This window comes from Vanessa atalanta, chromosome 24 (assembly GCF_905147765.1).
Source record: "Vanessa atalanta chromosome 24, ilVanAtal1.2, whole genome shotgun sequence".
In the NCBI taxonomy this organism is placed as follows: domain Eukaryota; kingdom Metazoa; phylum Arthropoda; class Insecta; order Lepidoptera; family Nymphalidae; genus Vanessa; species Vanessa atalanta.
In genome coordinates this window covers 8758641-8781288 of record NC_061894.1, presented here as the reverse complement: position 1 = coordinate 8781288, position 22648 = coordinate 8758641, and the positions used below count along the sequence as shown (strand labels likewise).

Genomic DNA, 22648 nt, shown 5'->3' with positions numbered 1-22648 from the left:
GTATGTCGCAAAACTTTCATCATAACGACTATAGTCTGGAACTAAAGTTTTTAAAAATAAACAACAATTTTACGTGTAGAAAAGTTATTAAGACTTACCATAACTATTTAGAATTGTGCTCAGAAATAAAAGAAAGGTGCTTGTTTAAAGTTTATTAGAAAAAAATAATAAGAGCTTTCTTCAACGTATAGCGATTAAATAACCTGAAAACAATATTCAGATTAATACAACAAATTTTGTCAGGAAGTAGTGTTGAGAAAAATAATTAAAAGTTAACAGATTTATTGTATTTGGTTACCTAATAGTTCGTCTTCAGGTTTTGGAGGACCTGGCACAAGGCTTTCAGGTTTTTTCTTAGCCTTCTTTTTTAATCCTGCAACAATATACAATATTAGCATTTAATTCAAGAATATCTATGATTACGAATGTAATACGTATAAATTAAAACGAAACACAGCCATTTCACACGTTTGTGTGAAATGGCTGTGTTTCGTTGAAAAGATGGCTATCTAACCAGCGGACTACGGTGATCATACAAGCGTATAACTAGCCTATTCTCAAATTAGAAATCATAATGCACATTTGTAGTACGTAAAGATTAACTCTCTATTCACTTTATTCTGATCTGATTGAAAGGCAATCGACAGAACGTTTTCAGAACGAAACAAATGAAAGTTTTACGAAATCGAACAGTTTCACGTATTTACCACTAAAAAGGCAACGCTGCGAGAATATTTGACAGAATTTTTGCCGATATTTCCTTGATGGATTTTTTGTTTTGAACCCGGTAAAAACCCGGAATAGGGTAAAGTAGGAACAGAATTATATACTTAATCAAACAGAATTCAATATTCAAAGGAATAAAGAACATATACCTGTATACATAACATCAACGGCAGTGCTGAACCTTTGCTTATCTGCTAAAACGTCGTTTTCATCGACTGAACAGTCGAAAACAGCCTCACATTGCCACTCGCCCTCCGCTGAACAAGAACATCGATTGCAGCCCGAACATTCATTAGCTGTGGAACGATAAATGTCATGAAAATTTGAGTTGATTTTACATTTCTATCTAAATCTATTTATATGAATGTGGACTTTAAAATGGAAATTAACAAAATAATGTTGATAATATTTAGCATTAGCATTTTAGCATTAGCAGCCTGTAAAATTCCCACTGCTGGGCCAAGGCCTCCTCTCTCTCTCACATGAAAATTCAGTGCCTGCTTGGCTTTGAACCCGAAACCATCGATTAAGATGCACGCGTTCCAACCACTGCCATCTCGGCTCTCATTGATAATATACAAGTAACTTAATTGGTGTAATTTTCCTTGCAGTTTCCCTCGGTAGAATGTACAATACAAGCCGGGGTCTTTTCAAATAACGGCGACGCGAATGCCTTTAAAGCCCAATTGTATATTCTGATTTTTTTTATTCCCTTACCATTACCACCGTCACGGATACTATTTTAAGATAGGATGAGATTTCCTTTTCCTTATTAGAATATTGTGCTTTACCCCAACTAATAGTCATAACACTGTTTATGTTCAAAGCCAGGGGAAGGCCGGTAACTCGTATACAATACAAGTAATGATAAAACAGTAGTCTTACCTTCAGAACAGTCGGAATATTCGGATACAAATGGTATGCACTTTGCATTATCGATATCATCTCCAACTGTGGATTAATTATTGTTAAAATGATTACATATTAAGCGTCATACAGTATAAAGTTTTAGAAAAACCTTCTTAGAAAAATATTTGTTAAAATCAAGTTATACTTGTAAAAAAATAATGTCTTGTTATATTCAAGAAACTATATAAAGTAACAGGATATTTGATTGTTTTCCATTATTAATTATTTATTGGTTATATATCGGTTGGTTGAATTTTCTACATTGCCTAATTATAACCAATCATAAACGTTTTGGGCTTGTTGGTTTGTAGCTCAAAAACAATCGGTTAATGAAGCTTAATAACAATTCGTTAATAAAGGAATCGGATACAAAATATCTGCCTTCAGTCAAATAATTTTTTTATAATTATTAAAAATTACTTATGTATTAAAAATGAAAAAAAAGAAGATCAAAATCAGTGCAGCTGAAACGTAAATGGTGCCGAAGAAATATTGGTGCGCCAAAAGAAAAAAATGTTGCAAGCAAACGTGTGCGAATAATAAATGACACATAACGTTGAAATCACTTTGAAAACACTTTAATCATCACAGTCACAATACAAAACTTTTATAAAAATAAAAAATAATAATACAACCACTTCACTGCAGAAACACTTCTGAAATCAACGCTTTTACAAAAGAATCAAATCAAATATTAATTGAGATTAGTTTAACTACAGTTGAGATAAAGGGCAAGGATCACTGCATTAATTATTTGAAGCAAAATTTTATCACAATCAAAACAATATTGCCGCCTTTAAAAACTTTCTTGTACACGTAATATTTTTCTTAATTTCAATTTCATTAAACATTCTCGAAACATTAGTTTGACTACAGCTGTAGTCACTTTTATTGCTTTTTGAAATATATTAATCATTATTGACAATAAAGTCCACATAATCTTCTCGTGGGCTGCCAGCCAAGATGTTCTCCTTCGGAACCTTCCTTCTCATCAGCCTTATTTTATTTCGGACTTGCTCGTGTAAGTGACGTCGGTGACCGTCCGGATGGTTGCAGCACAACGTATCACCACCTGCAACCAACCTTTCATTTACAATCATTTCAAAACACAATGAGAACTTAATCTTAAAACGAAATAACAATTTGGTTAAATAACTAAAGATTGGTTGCAGGTTTTTTGCAAAATTCAAACTATTTGACACCAACACGGCGTAACGACAGCCTAAAACACTTCACAACACAAAAAAAAATCTGTTCATAAACTTAACAGCTAAGGGTGTGCCGTGCTCAAATAAATCATAGAAGAACAAACACTCAGACATGCCGTACCAACATCCATAAATGCTACGACCCCTTCATCCATCGTCCTTCTCAACCTATGGGACAGTTGTCGGAAATAAGCTGGTCTGTCTTGTTGGAATAAATTACGGTATCTGTTTCTTGGCGCATCAGGTTCTCTGATAATTCTGTAATATTCACAGTACCATGGATCTCTGCTAATACAGCCAGCGTGTCTACCATGAGTTGCGCAGACGCAATAGTAACATATTTCCTTGTTGGAGTAATCTAAGAGGGAGTCAATGTCACTTGGGATATCGATGTCAGTGTTGTTAGCGTTGACATTGTTGCTGTAGTAGGAAGTACCTCGTTTGCAGCTAGCTTTAGCTTCATAGGGTATCTCGTCGTTATGCCAAATATAATCTGTATTAAAAGTAAATTAACTTTATGACCGGATAGTAGATGGATGATGTATTAAGCTACATAAGGGTGATAATTACAACCATAGAAATTGTTTCCAGCAAACTTCTTCTACTAATACTACTTGTACCTACTACTGTTACAGATAACTTTACAACTTTTTAAGACTATAATATAAACCTTTAAACAATTATGTCGATCAAATATAACTTATATATCAATTTTCCGGTCCCACATTTCAGCTGCACTGATTCGTCCCATATTAAGCCCAAACCCACCAACCTCGCCTAATCCTAAACGCCAAAGACCTTTCGTGCGCAAAAGGCAAATTCCTCTCCATATTCTTCTTCAAAATGCCCATCCTAAGGCATTCATTAACATTCATAGCTGGTCTTCGACTACAATATTCGTCTTTTCCATCAACAGAACACACACAAATCTTGCAGCTTTCTTCTTTCGCTTCGAAGTTCATATGAGATCTTCGTATTTCTTCTTCAGAGATCTCGTCATTGTCTATTACTTTTTTCTCTTCGATTTTTATAACAGTATGACCAGGATAGCATTTTAAGCCGCTCTCTTCAAGCTGTGCGTCCGTCATTTGCATTGGATTGTAAAATAGTTCTAAAACGTTTATGGTACTGAGGTTACAGCTAACTACCTGGCTAACTTTACTGCCATTGTTTGGTCTACGGTGTTGGGATTTTTCCACCACTCTGATCTAATTTGAGTTGTTAAATACGCAGCATACATTCCTCGCGATGTTTTCCTTCGACGATGAGCACAAAATTATCTACATAAATTATTCAGTTGCAAATTCAGTGCTTAGTGGGTTTGAACCCGCGAACTTTGAAGATGCATCTGTTCTGGACAATCGGTTAAGTTGATCTACATAAATATTAGTAGGTACATAATGTGCACTTGATTGTGTGTACTTAATCTTAATACTTTTGGTATAACATGATCTTACTAACTTGGGCACAGAATTTTATCTGAAAATAAAGAAGTTTTAATTATCTAACTTTCATCCACTTACCCGCATCCACGATCTGAAGGGAGATGAATGCAAAGATCAGCAACGCAATTTTCACCTCCATGGCTATCGTGAGGTCTGGGTACCACTTGTATCAGATGGTTGTACGAATGACTTTTATATGAGTTTTCGCTTGACTGCCATTGTTCATGAATTTTAGGACAGATATGTATTCAAGTTGACTGATATTATTTTGGAACTGGCTTACTCGTCGAAACGTGAATACAATTGTAGTAATTTTTTGTTTTATTTTCATAAATTAACCTAAGTAAAAATAGGATTCCACGTCCTGTCCTACAGGCCATGATGTGTCTCCTACCTATCTATGAATGTATTTGTATTTATTTTAAAAAGATGTATATTAATTTATTTAATATTTTTAAGTATAAGCTTATGTCAATTATTTATTTATGTCATCTGCAATGTCTGCTTCGAATATACTTTTCTCTCTTTCTTCTTTGAATCTGGCAATAATTAAACCCGATTAAGCTGTTTTCGGTTAATTGAATAACAAACATCCATTAAAAAGATATAATTTTTAAATTTATTGTAGAAATATAAAGTGCCCCCCTTTAGGGCAACGGTACGGCACTGGTCCTACTTTTACCCAAATATATTTAAATGAAAAACGAAGATTCAGTAATGCTTGCTAGATATGACTTGGAACCATCGATCAAGATCCCCAATCTTTACACACTGGACCTGAGAGAGTAATAAATTAAAATACTCGTATAATAGTTTTCAACGATACGCCCCTGCGCTTGATGAATGAGTCTTATCAAAATGAGAATTTCCAACAAAACGAGCAAACAATAAAGTTTATCGCAAACACCTGCTTCGTCCATCTGAGTCTAGATTGTAAGATGTCGTTTTTTAAACTTCCTAATACTAATATCTAATACGTAACCAATGGATCGATTAACAGAATGTTTTTTTTATGGCATTGGTTGGCGGACGAGCATATGGGCCACCTGATGGTAAGTGGTCACCACCGCCCATAGACAAAGGCGCTGTAAGAAATATTAACCATTCCTTACATCACCTATGCGCCACCAACCTCGGGAACTAAGATGTTATGTTATCCTTTGTGCCTATGATTACACTGGCTAACTCACCCTTCTAGCCGGAACACAACAATACCGAGTATTGTTATTTGGCGGTAGAATATCTGATGAGTAGGGTGGTACCTACCCAGACGGGCTTGCACAAAGCCCTGCCATCAAGTAAACGCACCAGTATTTATGTGACAATCTCGCACTCAGCTAAAAGCTAAGTGCGTTTACATTATAAATATACCCATCAGCAATAAAAAACGATCGTTTGACAAATTTGATATCTTGTTAAATGTATTACAATCCGTTGAAAATAAGTTTATGTTTTGATTTAAAATAGTTATTTAGCCTGGCAACAGTGCCACATGATAGTGTGACTACATAACGTATGTTTGTTATGGGGTAGTACCGCAAATATTGAAATTATATTTATTCTTTAAAAATAACTCTCCGAACTATTTATAAACTCAAACTCAAACTCAAATTCCTTTATTCAATATAGAAGTATTACACTTTCTTATTGATTGTCAAGTTAAACACTACCACCGGTTCGGAAAAAGTAATATTCGTTCTAGGACATAATGACGATAAATTTTAAAGAAATAGGTCTATAATGTGTTTATATGGAAGAATATAAAAATAATCCATAAAAGCTGATATACATACTATTAATACAAAAAATGAAAATTTTAACACCTGCTTTCCGTTAGAGGTCTTCTTTTCGCTGGAGGCTTTTTCGAAACGGTGGTAAAGTTGAAATAATGACGATTCAAAAATGCTTTATTGTAAAGTTTCATAAAATATATTTTATTTGATTTGAAATACTAATATTATAAATGCGACAGTAACTCTGTCTGTTACGCCTTCACGGTTAAACCACAGAACCGAATTTGATGAAATTTGCAAGCAAATTTGAACCCCAAGGCCATAGGCCTTATACCTAAACCCTACCACCGCCCCCGAAAACGAGTTTAGGATGGAGGCAAATAAGTATTGTATATATGGATATGTACGGAGCCATCTCAAGCTTCGCTGGGGCCCTTGGGCGCAGATGAATTCGAGGCCCCTTTGCTAAATATATACTAAAATTAAATATCTAGAAAAATATTTAACAAGATAACATTGAAACAATTTATTTTTAATTTTTCATCTACCATTTAGAAATAATTTGGTTACAGCCAGGCATTAAGTTTAGTTTCAAATAAACGGTGCAGTAATTTTCGTAAATTCTCAGGTATCTGATTCGTGGTAAAAATATATACTTAACAGTCAACGTGTGAGAGAAATTGTTTATTCTTCGGGGCCGCCTCTGGATAAGGGCCCTGGGCACGTGCCATTATGGTAAAAACGGTAATGGACATATATAATAATTTTAATTACCCTCACATCGGCATTGGCAAACCAACCTTGGATATGATCCTTGGGCCTGTTGTTGTACTAATCCTTCAAACTGAAACACAAAAAATCTAAGTATTGTTGTTCGGCGGTAGACCATATGACGAGTGGGTAGTACTTACCCAAACAGGCTCACACAAAGCCACCAAAGAGAATTTTAAATAATTCATTTTAACATAAAACAATATCATAACTTGATAATTGTGAGAAAGTTTAATGTATTTTAAAAAATGTGATATGTGTGTGAACATTCAATATGTTTATAAAAGCGCTTTACAAATCGAAATGAAATACAACAGCTCAGCCCCACGGTGTATCGTATAGTCTAACCGATAAATTATTTACAAAGGTTAATTGTAGCGTTATTTTTATTAAAACTATTAGTTATTAAGAAGAGAACTTTATTTATTAAAAAAAGTAACAGTAATATTTCAGTGCCAGGCTAGGGGTTTCCATTTCAGTAGAAGTTTTGGACCTTATTTCACCATGCTGCTCCAATGCCAGTCGGTACACGTGTGGCAGTATTTCTTGGAAGTTAAACACATGCCTTGGAAGTTAAACATTTCCTCACAATGTTTTTCTTGTCCGTGGAGCAGTATTTTTATTTGTAAGTAATGTGCTAAAATAGCAGAAAACGAAAAAACTGAACAAACAATAACAAATAGTTACGTGCGCCAAGATTTATTAGCGGGATCTGTTTTAAAAATTGCGTTCCGAAGTGTGACTGCGATTTATGAATTTATCTTTTTAATTTAAGCAAATCAACGAACACGATCTACATATAGATATATAATTGAAATATACTGATTCAGTAAACATTTTTTTTTTTTTTAATTTAACCTCTAACTAATTTACAAACAAAACACTTGTAACGATTACTTATTTGTAAAATTGTGATAAGTTGTTCAGTTTAACTTCTATTATACAAATAGGGAACAAATAAACATACCTACCTTAATAAAGGCATGCTGAAAGACCCATATTTATAACCATAACAGTTCAAGTTTTATAATTAGACTATGAGAAGCAATCTCTTCCGGACGGTATTTGTGACATAACCTGACTTCAAGAATTTAAAATATTTTAATTACGAATATTACGTAATAGTTTTCGTCCGCGTGGGCGGGTGTTGGGTGCTCTATGATCTTTAATGACTCGCTGGCAGATTGTATGGAATTTCATGATCATCGGCTGAGCGTAATAGTTGAGTAGTGTTAGCGACTAGCCCTAGCCTCCAATACGGTGTTACGTCATATGATGTCATAATTAGTTATATCACATTATTATATATAATGATCATAATCGGAACTATTTATTTTACATTATTATGTACTTGTAAAATTATTGCTGTAATTAGTTTTTTAATAATCTGTTAAACTTTTTATTTGACACACTGTTTAAGACTATCGAGAGCCGAGATGGCCCCGTGGTTAGAACGCGTGCATCTTAACCGATGATTTCGGGCTCAAACCCAGGCAGGCACCACTGAAATTTCATGTGCTTAATTTGTGTTTATAATTCATCTCGTGCTCGGCGGTGAAGGAAAACATCGCGAGGAAACCTGCATGTGTCTAATTTCAACGAAATTCAGCCACATGTGTATTCCGCCGACCCGCATTGGAGCAGCGTGGTGGAATATGCTCCAAACCTTCTCCTCAAAGGGAGAGAAGGCCCTTATCCCAGCAGTGGGAAATTTACGTGCTGCTAATGTAAAAAAAAAAAGACTATCACAAATACATTTACGTACTTCTTTTTTTTAAAAACGAGAAATAATGAGATTGGAAATTATTGAAAAATATATTTGTCGGAGAATTATTATAAAACGTGATTTTATTTTGTCATGTTAAACTACCGAAATTACAGTAGAGTAATTAAGACGTGAAATTTTATCACAAAAACTAATTTTCAATCATAATATTATAAGTGAGCATTCCGCCATTTTGTCCGCCATTTCGAACCTCGTCCAAACATGACGACACAGGACTGCAATACAGATTAAATAAAACGAATCATTTGAGCAAACTGTTTATTTGTTTAAATAGAAATATTTAAAAAAATTATACATCTCTTATGTCAAAAATAATCATTTACTTCTTATATTTACAACACTAAGATATAAATAACATTACATAGGAATCTAAATATTGAGATCAAAAAGTACATACACTAAAGTCCAGACAATTTAAATGTCCTACGGCTGGGTTAAGTCCCCTTTTGAAGGGGACGGTTCCCACCACGCTTTTTATGTAAATTAAATGCAGGTTTTCCTTCACCGCCAAATTATAAACACAGACTCATTTAAACTAGGTACTTAATTAATATTTACATAAGTCAATTATAAAAATAAAACGTAACTAAAACTTATTTAATCTCTATTGCCGGATAGGTACTACTACTCGGACGGGAAAAAATAGCTTTTTAACTTAAAAATGTGTCCGTAACATCTTGCAAACGTAAATAACTTAATGTAACTCTTAAATTTTATGCATCCTTCAAACTTTCGTGCTTTACTCTCTGGTAGGGAACATCCCATAGACAATAAATAATCAAATTTATGACGTAAACACAGTTAACACAACGATTGAAACACTAATGTGGGGGGAGGGGGGGGGGGCTATACAATGTGCCAAGAAATCAATACAAAAGCCACTCATTCCAGTACGTGTTAACAAAACGGTCACAGAAACTCTTCGCTCCCAGGTCTTCGACACTCGGCCAGACGTTCAGCATCTCCTCGGGCGTCAGACTGTGAGCTGACGCCAGCCCCGCGTACAAGCAGCCCAAGCTCAACAGGGGCTTATAGGGGCTCAGTCTGTGATCATGGGTCAACTCGAGACCCAACTTCAGCTTAGACACTAAATAAGTGAAGTAGACGTCTTCTAAATTTATCATCGGCACCTCAAATGCCGTCTCTAGAATCTTCTTGATAAGTTTACCTGAAAATGAGCAAATATGACAATAATTGTTACTGGATCCTTCTGAAAGGAATTTCTTAATGGCGGAGTGAAGATAGGAAGTAGTCAGCGCGTCCGTCTGGGTACGTACATATATTTAACCGCCAAATATGAATACTCGATACGGTTGTGTACCGATTTCAAAGGCGAGTGAGCCAATGTAAATACATTCATTACATTCAAGTAGACTCATAATCTCTCTTTTCAATCGTCATGTTACCGTTTCGAAAAGTAGATTCTACCAAGAACCGGCAAGAAACTCAGTAGTTAGTCTTATCTACGATTTTAATCACAGACTATGTCAATGAAGAACAATGAAAGTATACCATCTTAGTTCCCAGAGTAGGCAGGCTATTTGCCTATCTGACTTCCTACTTTAAATAAAATAAATATATACCGAGCGTAATTGTAGTAAGGCATTAAAATGTAATCAATGAACAATTTCTTTTATCTTTATAAATATCAGACGGCGTAAATATTTACCATTTATGAGATATCCCGTCCCAGAGAGATACTCGGAGATGAAGTCTTGCCGATGCAGCCACCGCGGCGAGTACCACTTGCTGTATTCGTCGCGGTGAAGGTAGTTGTTCATTTTCCTGTATCCTGAAAAAATTAGCCACCAAAAATCTAAAATAACTGCACCTTTGCAGATAATGTCAGAAAATTCTCAAATTTTAAAAAAGCACTAATGGGCACTACTGAGTAAATACGTCCTACCTTATTTCTAGGACCCGAGATGGCCCAGTGGTTAGATGAAGCACCACTAAATTTTCACATACTTAATTTGTGTTTATAATTCCTCTCGTTCTCGGCGACGGAGGAAAACTTCATGAGAAACCTGCATGTGTCTAATTTTAAAGAAATTCTATCTTTGGAGCAGCATGGTGGAATATGATCCAAATCTTCTCCTCAAACTGTGACCTTACCCAAGCAGTGGGTAAATTTACAAGCTGTTACTGCATCATAATTTTGAAGGTACTTTAAAAACAAGTAGGATCGAAAGGCAATTACCTACAAGATCACTCCCGGACGTCTCCTCCAAGACCCGCTTCATCATCCAAGGGTTCACTAACACATCATCGTCGGTCTTGAACAGCATTAGTTCCGTGGGACAGTGCTTCGATGTCCATTTGAGCATGAGCGCGGTCTTCAGGGTCAAGTTCTGGTAGTGATCTTGAAAATTGTATATAATAACATCACTATACTTCTTTGCTTCTACGTAATTATCTACCTGAGCGACAAAAAATGGTCGAATAATATAAATAGAAAAAGTGAGAGGTGTCCAACGGCACGGTTGGAACAAAGTTGCCTTCAATATGTTACATATCAAATAACAGACACAATAAAATGAAACGTGAGGCAATAACTATTATGTTATATATATTTTTCATTATTAATCTTTTATGCTTATACAATAATCTTTTCCGATCCGTTGCTATCGCGACAACCCTCTTCTCTTTTCTGTCACTACGGTTGCCATCGGCAACAGTCTCTCTTGCATAAACTAGCGGATGACGTTCCGAAAAATATGGTTCAGGTATTCAAATCCTCTCACTATATGATCGGATTTTCGGATCGGATTTTTGGCAATTCTAGCACTAACTGTCGTAGCATAGCTTTGGTTTTTGCTTTGGCTTGGCTGGGCTCGATTCGACTCGGCTCGACTTAGCATATATTGTGACGTTACAAAAATAAATTAACAACTTTTGCGAAGTATTCAATGAAAATTAAAATTGTTCTTAACATCCCTTGCAAAAACCATAACAAGAGAGAGAGAGAGATAGAAAAAGAGAGAGAGATAGAGGGAAAGGTCGGAGACGATATTCCTTATTACACTCCGAAAACTAAAATATATATGAGGATTTACAAAAGTTGCATGAGGTCCAACAGGCGGTCTTTTCGTTAAAACAGCGAACTTATCATCAGTTAATGATAAGTGGTCACCGCTGCCTGTAGACATTTTCACGATTCTACCACTATGTAAGTGATAAGGGGCACTTCACTTACCATCAAATCTTCCACAGAAGGTCCATTCAAACCCATTATGAAGTATGTCGGTAGATGCTTCGCCCACGTGCTTCTAATCGCCTCTCGATGGTCGAAGCGAGATGGCGATGACGTCACTAACACTAAAACTGGTATATCCTTTTTCTGTGAGCACACTGTGGACGACGGTTCGATGAGAACGTCACTGCAAAGAGTATATACAAAGATAAATAACGTATTAATTTATAATAGGAGCGCAAAAGATGAGGCTGAGACACCTGATGTAAGTCACCGTTGTCCACGTCATCATGCTCCAATGAGGGTTGGTGGAATACACATGGGGCAGAATATCGTTGAAATTAGACACATTCAGGTTTCCTTACGATGTTTTCTTTCACCGCCGAGCACGACATGAATTATAAACACAAATTAAGCACATGAAAATTCAGTGGTGCTTGCCTGGGTTTGAATCCGAAATCATCGGTTAAGATGCACGCGTTCTAACCACTGGCTCAGTAGAATAGTGTTAAATTATAAATAAAGATATATTAGTGTAAGAGTGTTACTAGATTACTCTATTAACATCCAAGGTTTGTTCGATTATAAAAGGATATATGCAGGTAGTCAAGCCAGCACTAAGATTAGTACAAATATTTAACATACTTAATTTTTCAAATTATTTGAATGGATACACAGCTTAGATTAATCCAGCCAAACTTGATGTGTTAGGACTCATGCTTAAAATAAAAATATGAAATATTTTGTATATCAAAACAAATCATCTTACATTTTATCGAGGTAGCTCTTCAAATTCCTGTTGAATCTGAAATGGTCCAGCTGCTGAATGGGAAGAGGCGGCAGTAACGCCTCGCCTGTGACGCCGGCCAGCCACCACGCGGACAACAGAGACGATAGTGTCAATGTTATGAACGCTAGCCGAATCATTATACCTTTCTTACGTGGAACTAGTGGAAAAATGTCATATTAGTGTAACCGTGGTCTATATTTGTTTCTTAAAAACGAAACTTGTGAAACGTTCTCCACCAAACTACGTTAATACTTGGTGGTAGGTCTTAGGGCAAGCCTGTCCGGGTAGGTACCACCCCCTCATCAGATATTCTACCGCCAAACAGCAGTACTCAGTATTGTTGTGTTTCGGGTTTGAGGGTGAGTAAGCCAGTGAAACTACAGGCACAAGGGACATAACATCTTAGTTCAACAAAGTTGGTGGCGATGTAAGGAATGGTTAATATTTCTTACAGCGCCATTGTCTATTGGCGGTGGAGACCACATACCATCAAGTGGCCCATTTGCTCGTCCGCAAAAAATAATAATAAAAAAAAATCTAAATTTTTTAACAATAATACTAAACTTATTAAAAGAATAAAGTAGGTTCGTTTGGACCTTGGCTTGGCTTACGGATAGAAGAATTGTCTGATTGACCCGTTTTTTGAAACTCTATAATATTATGTGTCTACATACTACTGTTATAGGTAGCTTCTGAAGTACGACTCGTAGATAATTATACTATCCGTAAGCAAAACGAATTGTTTCTTGAATATAGTAAACAAGCATAAGCCAGTATTTAATACTCTTTGTTGCATTTCGTATCATTGATTCAAAAGTGATTTTTAGAGCCTATTTAAATAAATAATATGTTGTTTTAAAATTGGTAAAATAGTCGTAGAAAATAATTTATATTTTTTGAAACTTAAATTTGACTTAAAATTCGGGATGAAACCAGCAAATCGGCTCAGCTTTGAAATGCTTTATAACTTACAATTTGTGTTTTTAATATCATCGTACTCGGCGATGCAAGTACTCGTGCGAAAACCTGTACGTGTCGAGATGAATTATTCTGTATCACGTATACCCAATGCGCCATATAAAGTCGGGTGAAATAAACTTTAAACCTTCTCTTTAATACCGGAAGAGGTGAGGATTTAGATAATGGTACTCATACTAAGATGCAATGATCATTAACGGTTCGTCATTGGAAATTATTACTTGAAGTATTTTTCTAAAGTGTTTATAACTTGACAAAAAAAACGTACTTAAAATACTTACTCAAATATTGTAAACAAAGCGCGCTATTGTCACCCATTTATCTGAAATAATACATTTTAAAACGAAAATCATCTAAGTATTCAATTATACAGTATAAATATCAGCTATAGACCTGTTCACTCACGTAGACGCACAATTATTATCAAAAACATCTTATAAGGACGAGCGTCACTCATACCCGCCTTCGTAATCGAATTGATATATAGTTGTCTAACTTTTCTAACTATCCTGTGGAACTCTTCCCTTTAGGGACGATATGAGGAGATTCCACTTCAGTTTGGAGTTTACGGTGATTCGTAGATACTTTACTTTCTTAGAATTTGTGTGCCAATAATAATATATTGTTTGCATCGTCATATTTTGCTTACTATTCTTTTAACTAACAAAGGGAGATCACTATCATATACCAAAAATAAATAAGGACCTGGAAAACATCCTTTCGGAACACCTATTACGAATTAGTGCAGATCGAGTTCCAGAATATTTGAATTCTATTTGTTGAAGTATTTTACGAAAAGCTTTAAAATCGTTTGCCAGTTTAAATCCTAAATGGCTTGGCAATATAACAGTTCACAAACATTTCTACCATTAGTATTTATTGTGGTATTGCAGGACGATACAACCGAGACTATTGTGTTACATTACTGGTATTGCGCACTGTCTGTACTCACAACTGTAATGTTCGAAGCTGTAACATTACAAGTGCATGCACTGAAATATTATTCTTATTTTTATTATTAGACTGACTGGCAAATGCGCTACCTTATGAAAACAGGTCACCCATGCCATAGACATTGGCGCCATAGGAAATTTTAATCATGATTTATATAAAATATAATATGATGAATGTGTGGAGAAACCTCCTGATGTTCATGATATTCATTCATACAACTGTCTGATCTTGTCTGAAATGTTAGCGTTACACGCAAATGCTCTTAGTGAATATGGCACCTTTAACGAGAATACGTTTCTACTGTGAAAACTTTAAGTAAGCTTTATATATAGATCTCAACAGATATATACGCGATAGCATATATATGTATACTTGTATGTCTTATTGATAAGCCACATAACGGTATATTATTTTATTATATTATAAATCAAGAAAACAAAAAGTTTATTCTCTAACTTTAAATGATTGAGTTATTACAACTAACATTTGAAGATTTTTTTATCGATACTAATATTATACATGCGAAAGGAACTCAATCTGTCTGTCTGTCTATCTGTTCCTCTTTCACGGCCAAACTACTGAACTGAATTTTATGAAATTCGGTATGAAAAATGCTTTAACTCCATATATACGCGAGCCAAATCGGGGGCGGCAACCAGTTAATAGCATAACAGAATTTTCTCTCCTGATAATGTAATGTAATGGCCTCTACTGGCTTGTACGACGTCACCGGGCATGGTACTAGACTCCGCCTTGAAACAATGGATATTTTGCTATAAAGGAGCTGTTCTACCATCCACGTTATTCTCCTCCACTCAACGCTAGTTCCCATGACTTTTGATACGCGTAAATACATATATTTATGTAAGAAAATAGCATCATTTTAGCGCAAGTCGTAACCGATAATACTTTACAAACACATTTAAACTTAAACAAGCATTGCAACGGATTCCGCACATTACGGAAGCAATTAAAAAAGTTGAAGGCGATCACAATAACCAAAAATTCACCAGTTTTTTGCTGTGGTAGTAAATTACCAAAGAATATAACATTAATGAATATAACCGCCAAAGGGAATATTGATAATTATAACACAACACCACCACACAGACATCGTACAATACTGAGTGAAACGTAACAACAGTACAGTGTTTACAAATTATCATAACGCCTGGAACACATGCTGTAAAAAGTTATACTTCATTTCTTGTAACGAGAGCTGAGGCTTCCCAACAGATGAAGCACGTGGCTTAATATTAAAAATCGCGAATACGAATCCAACAAAGCACCACTTGACTATCATATAAGTGTGTCGGATGGAATCTTTGAAAAACTATAAAAACTTTTTTGGTGGTAGGGCTGTCTGGGTAGGTACCGCCGATCACATATATTACGGCCAAATCTCAATACGTTGTATCGTTGCGTTCCAGTCTGGTTAGAAGGTGAGTGAGCCAGTGTAACTACAGGCACAAGGGACATAACATTTTAGTTCCCAAGGTGCTGACCTAATGATTACAGTTTTTTAATCAAAAAGTATCTCTTTCAAACTACCATCCTTTTACTTAGCATGTGTATTCTATGCTTAATCTTTATCGACACGTTTTCTCAGATTATAAAACAAAAGGCGCATGGAGCGCGCGGAACAATAAAGTGGAGCAATACAGCGAATACAAATATTAATGAACACTTACGTCAATAGTAATTCAATTCTTAGTTTAATGGCTTTTTGCGTCAATAGTAATTAATAAAGTGACAGCACTTTTGACGAAACAACAAATAGACGCGTCGTATCGCAATAACGGGAATATGCATTTAATTTAATTGATTCGTATTCGCTTTTGTAGCTGTAATATAATGTTCCGCGCGCTACATCATTAGCAAATTGTCTCCAGTACAAACGTCTTTATACAAGAGTTAATAATAAATATATTCATGACACTATGTATAGACCGCGGGTTCATACACACGATGAGTGTACACATAACCGGGATCATTAATTAAATACATCCAGGATTATTGAAAAACACTACTACTGAATTTTGCTGTCGATTCTTTTCGGTGCAATCGACTTTCCGAACCGGTGGTAACTTAACATTTAACACAATTCCGTAAAAAGTCGATTGAAAAATGTCCGTAAACCCCTACTTGAATTAAATTTATTTAAATTTTGATTCATGATTCAATTACTGTTTTTTATTCACATAATATAACGATTCATTTTCAACGACGTCTGAGTACCCACAAAATTCTAAAAGTATATTTAACACAATATATGTATAAAGTGAATAAAAAAACGCACCGTCGAGACGGGTCTCTAGTTATACAAATAGTATCAAGTGGTATAGTATTTGTGTTTATTTTTCTAAATATTGGACAAAATCACATACATTACTCTGATCCAAATTTAAATAGCTAAAGCACTTGTGTTATGGAAATCAGAAGTAACGACGGTACCACAAACACTCAGACCCAAGACAATATAGAAAACTAATGAACTTTTTGTACATCGACTCGGCCGGGAGTCGAACCCGGGACCTCGGAGTGGCGTACCCATGAAAACCGGTGTAAACACTACTCGACTTAAATTATAATATTATTAAATTATAAAAGTATTAATATTTTATGTTGCAATATGTAAACCTAACGCTACTAACTGTTATGAATATATCTTACTAACAATAACTATACTATCTTGTACACCAAATAACAAAAAACGAGTGTCCACAATATTCAAAGGCAGTCTTAAACATTGTCACGCTTAGGAAAAAAACTGATATCAAGCACTCTACAGTTGCGTTCATTTAAACGACAATATATATATTGCATTTTAATTATTTAGAACGTATTTTAAATTTTCTATTTTATCTGTATTTTATTTTGCACCTATAATTTATTACTCGTTTTGAAAACGAACGGATTAATTGCTCTCTTTTTGAACGTTAAGGACGTCGTTTCTAATAAACGCTAGATTAAGTCCCTCATACTATAAATAGGATATATATTTGTTAATTTGTCTTTAACACTAAAACGCTGCGTTTTCTTGAACACAGATAACTTATAAAGTTACAGAATATATAACTAATGTACAAAGCCACGTGAATTATTAGTTTATACATACCAATATGTGCCTGCACGAGAATCCACCGTAAACAGTATATATATACTAAGTTTCCGAAAAAAAAAATGCACTAATAACTCAATAATAATATTCGCATAATACGTTTAAAGCCCCACATTCATTGGATTTAAATTCCCTTTGCCGTTTAAGTGTTCAACCATGACTATTGACGTTATAAACTAAAGCTGTCGATATATTTTCTTATCTATTATCTTTTTGGGTCTTATCTATCGACGCCCAAATTCGATAAAAAAAAAAACAGACGAAAGGTGATCTGTGTAAACAATGTCATTGTGTTTCCGTTTCCTTCTAAGATAGCTGTAGTCGTAGATATGTTGTAAACTTTAGATATGATTATCGAAATACTCACTCCGTTCGATTCGACTGAACTGCATACTGTACTACTACTAAATCACTTACAAATTAATACATTCACAGTTTTTATTTCTTTTAATAAAATAAACGTTAAAAATAAGATAATATAACCTTCAAAATATATATATATATATATAACCTTAATAATATGTATACTTAAATACAAATCAATACTTAAATTAAATTACTTGTTGTTCAAGCAATTAAAAACCTAACTAATAATATAGTAATACCACAATAGAATACATATAATATAAATACAACGCCACCCTACGGCTAAATCATAACATCTTGTTATACTTCGTTGAACGAAAAGCGTAAGAGTCATGAAATTTCCGGCGCTTACGACGTTTTGGTCGCAAGGAAACTTCTCTATAAGCGATCACGCGCTGTATATTTTAATTGATTGATCAAATGACATGAGGAAGATTAGCGCTGCAGCGAACTTTAGTTGTAACTCTTACCAGTATTTGGACAAACTATTTAAAATTAAAATTAACGTTCTTGTCTATCTTGGATATAACTAAGAAAAAAAATGTTTGTCGTAATCATGAGCGATAATAGGACAAAATGATCGGTAACGTGTCCTACATAAACGAGCCAATATGAAATCCCAATTCCAAAAATGTCAATCAATACATCAATCGGCAGTCGAAGCTCCCCATTCCCCGCCTTCCCCATTCTCTCACCACCTTCACCTGGTCAATGGTCATTGATCCTACTGGATGGAGGGCACTTGCGCTGTGTGTAGATCCGCGGTCTCGATAAATAAAATTATGTGATTGAACGTAATTCAAAAGTTAATTTTCGCGTTTTATATACGCTTTAAACGTCTACAATCTGCTTTACTAATTATTGACTAAGAACGGGTTGAATTCATAAGTTTCCCCATGTCTCTTCCCCCTTAAAGCTGTAAAAATGAGCGCGAATACGTAAGGTATTTAAAAAGTTAGATTGTTTACCTTTTACATAAATACTGTTGTAATATAAATTTTGTGTATTTAATGGTCACTATTCAGCCAAGTCACATTAATTATTCACTAAATTAATATTAAATTTATTTAAATAATCAATCATCGTTTGAAAACATTATATTTAAAATTGACAGTTTTAATGTCATTCAAAGACAATAATTTTATTATAATAGACTTCTCAATTTGTACTGATTGATTTAATTTAAAATCAAAATCATTAGGTATATTTTATTATGGTTAGAGGTTTATGGTCGTGTCCACTGTCCACATTGTTATTTTTTTTTTTTCTAATATAGTTTTACATCTATAAAAACATATTAATAAAATTAATCAAATAATAGATGGCATGGATATTTTATTATAAATAATCTAAGTATATTAAAATCAATTTAATGCAGATAAGAAAAAAAAACTTTATTTTAATACAAATTATAGTAGACAAAAATATTATATTCTATTACATAATCTTTGGTGGTTCACCATTCCATCAGCTATTAACGACTAACTAATTAAAAATATTATATTAATTAATATATGTTTTACTTTTCATTCATTATTATAAGAATGTTTTATACTAAGCCTTATTTAACTTAAATAACCTTTTTTCATATTATAAACAAAAACAATTTTAACAAAAAATAGAGCATTTAACTAATATTTTAGTACCCTGTTTTTTTTTTTTTTTAATATTTTTAAGCAGGTAGTAATCTTGTCTGCCAGAAAAATATAGCATATTCTCTAATCCTCGTCAGATGGCTGCTTTACCCAAAAGCCCCACGGAGCGTATCCATCATGCTTAGTTGGTCCTCGGTAAACCTTAATTTGAACGCGGCCTACCTCATCTGAAAATAATGTCGATTTTATGTATAATATTAATAATGTACAGGTACGAGCATTATTACGTAAAGTATTATATAATATTAACCGTCTAGGTATCCTTTGAAAGATGCAAAAGTTTAAATAAGCTCGATATGATAGCAAACGCAAGGTACATTTTTTTTTAAATAAAATTGGTGAGGTGAGTACGCCATTGTATCTAAAGGCAGTTGGAACGTAATATATTAGTTCGTAAAACTAGTGGCGTATTAGCGATCTAAGGTATGGTTAAATGTTCTTAAGGCATCAATGTCTACGTTTGGTGGTGACCACTTACCACCAGATGGCCTACATTCCCCTTCGCCTACCGACAAAATTAAAAAAAAAAAACCTTTTCTGTCATCAGCTCTTTCTTCTCCATCATCATACTCCGATTCTTGAGGTCTGGTCGCGACCAAAGCCATGAGGGATAAAAGAAACAGGGTACACCAAAGCATTTTCTGTAAAAAATATATATTTTTTAATACATATAAAATGTTATCGTTTTTTTTTTTTATCAAAACTAAATGATTCATTCCTAATCAAGGAAAACAAAAACAATTATAATTAAACTGACTTTATTTTATAATCTTACATTAAAACTCCTTACAAATTATGATTTAAGTGGCAGTTTTTTCATTTTGAAAGCTGTAACTGTAGTTATATGTTGATCACAATGAACCAAACATTTAGTTATGTATGTACTAGTTGCCTGTCCCGGACTTTCAAATAAGAAATAATAAACTTTCTGTCACTGTTCCTACTATCTAAACCATCCAGTCACACTAACATACACAAATATATTCATCAAAGTCAATCCTGTTGTTAAGAAGTTCACACATATGTATAGAGGAATAATATTAAACTATATAAAGATATACCAAGTCGTACAGTTTTAACATCTGTTTCTTCAAGCCATTCTGAACAATTTCGACACCCATGTTATTTTATGGTGGACAAAGTTAGATTGTATGACAGCAACAAAAAGGACATACTATGCCTAGCGACTTACATAAAACATTAAAATTTCAAGAATTTAAACGAGCTGAATTTAAATTTATTTCTAACATATTACTACAAAATTGGAAAAAGTATCCATAATATAAAAATAATATTGTATGAAATGCCGAAGCAATTAAATTTGTCTTCAAAATATTAAGATTGAATATATAAAGAAATACGGTTATATCATTATTAACAGCCTTATAAGTAATTTAATAGTTAAGAAAGTATCTAAGTATGAATATTTCTCTTTCTAAACGAAATCTCGACTTAGATTTAATAATTAACCCTATATTACAAAATCAATTACATCTATAAGAGTCTTATCTTACAAACATTGAATATAATTTAAAAAATTAAGACAGGTTCAATATAATGCAATATAAAAATTATTCTTTTAAGGATCGTTTGATAAAAGAATGTTTAATTTATTTTAAATTAAAAACATTAAATTTGTTAACTTACATTAAATACATTTACTTTAATTATTAAGATGTTACAGTTAATTTTATTTTTTTTAATATTTGTTAAGTATGTATTTTACTCATATTTACATTATTATTCAATATGTATTTAGCGATTACGTGATATTTGATAGCAAAACAATGTTGTATCTGTAGGCTATGGAGATTATTATTATGACACCAAGTCCACAGAAAGTCCGAGTTTTACATTTTGAAATATAAAAGAAGCTATTGTAGTCACACTTTATAGAAGTAATATGAGTTACAATAACTCGGTATTCATATATTCATAGATAATTTAAGTAAACCTAAATGTACATTTCAGACTAATGACCTATGACAGCTTAAATATCCTAAGTCCAATATCTAATTACTATGTATACTAGGCTTTACTACACTCCGATACTCTGTCAGATTCATTTCCACTGTCCGTCGAAACAGTTTGTGCGGTGTTTATCTTGAGTTCTTCCTCTTCATCTTCGCTTAAAGACGAACAGTCCGATAATTCAGCATCTATCCACAACTTGGGCTTCTTTTTATTTTTACTCTGGTTATCTTCTATTTTCCTCTTCGTACCTTCCTTTGATGACCCTGCTGCTTGCCAGCCAGCATCCACGGCTGCACTTACACGTTCAGGTAATTCTTCACGCTCTTTTTCATACTCTGGGTTTAAGTTTACTTTAATCTTTGGTTCAGCAATTAACCTCTCCAACTTTTTCTGTTTCCTTTCAACAGCCTCCCGCTCGCGCTCGTCTTGTCCCTCCAACCATTTTCTTAATCTTTTCTCTTCGTTGATATCACGTAACCGTCTCCCGGAAAGATCTCGACACGCTTCCCGATTTGTGGTTTTCTCGATCTGAGCGCCAATGGCTCGCAACATAGATCCGAATCCGCCTTTGCCACCAACGAGTCTCGTGAAAATTCTGACGACATTATTACTATTCAGCAAACTCGATTCATCTATGGCTTTCTTACCATTGATAACAACGAATAAATCGTCGGAATGAACACCATATTGTGATGAAATAATGCTCTTCAAATCTGATACGTCCGTGGACTGAATATTCGACAACATATGATTTTCAAAGTAAATTGTAGAAGCCATTATAGAAAATGTATATAACTATTTACTAATAGTATTTAAAATAATCACAAAACAAATTGCAGACGTATTATATCTCCACAAACAATTGACAATTAATAAAATAACATAACATGACGTGAGATATCAGACATGACATGACCTAATGACAATATCAACGAGAAAAGACACAGATACGAAATCACATAAAATCCGTAAAAGAACCGTGTAAATCTTTAAAAATTAAAAAGTGGGTACTTACTGTCTGCATCATTCCTCTAAATTA

The 22648-nt window shown here is 34.0% G+C and overlaps 2 protein-coding genes across 2 annotated transcripts; both read right to left on the bottom strand.

Annotated features, from left to right (window-relative positions):
• Positions 1 to 9367: 9367 nt before the first annotated feature.
• LOC125073554 (beta-1,3-galactosyltransferase 5-like) lies at positions 9368 to 15230 on the bottom strand. Its single transcript, XM_047684415.1, has 6 exons — positions 15224 to 15230; positions 12541 to 12718; positions 11775 to 11958; positions 10779 to 10998; positions 10248 to 10370; positions 9368 to 9746 (listed from the first exon to the last, which is right to left on the bottom strand). The coding sequence occupies exons 1-6, from the start codon at positions 15228 to 15230 to the stop codon at positions 9445 to 9447; spliced, it is 1014 nt and encodes a 337-aa protein (XP_047540371.1). The 3' UTR covers positions 9368 to 9444.
• Positions 15231 to 21306: 6076 nt separating this feature from the next.
• LOC125073379 (replication stress response regulator SDE2) lies at positions 21307 to 22507 on the bottom strand. The gene has a single exon (XM_047684186.1). It carries the CDS (start codon positions 22384 to 22386, stop codon positions 21664 to 21666), a length of 723 nt encoding a protein of 240 aa, XP_047540142.1. The 5' UTR covers positions 22387 to 22507; the 3' UTR covers positions 21307 to 21663.
• Between the last annotated feature and the right edge of the window lie 141 nt (positions 22508 to 22648).

Bases quoted from the DNA above. Each gene is read 5' to 3' on its own strand.
- LOC125073554 (XM_047684415.1), bottom strand. The intron at 10,999-11,774 runs GTAAGTGAAGTG...TTTGTCGCTCAG, and splicing joins CTTCTGTGGAAGATTTGATG to GTAGATAATTACGTAGAAGC. The intron at 9,747-10,247 runs GTAAATATTTAC...GCTCATTTTCAG, and splicing joins GACGGGATATCTCATAAATG to GTAAACTTATCAAGAAGATT.
- LOC125073379 (XM_047684186.1), bottom strand. From the start codon at position 22,386: ATGGCTTCTACAATTTACTTTGAAAATCATATGTTGTCGAATATTCAG.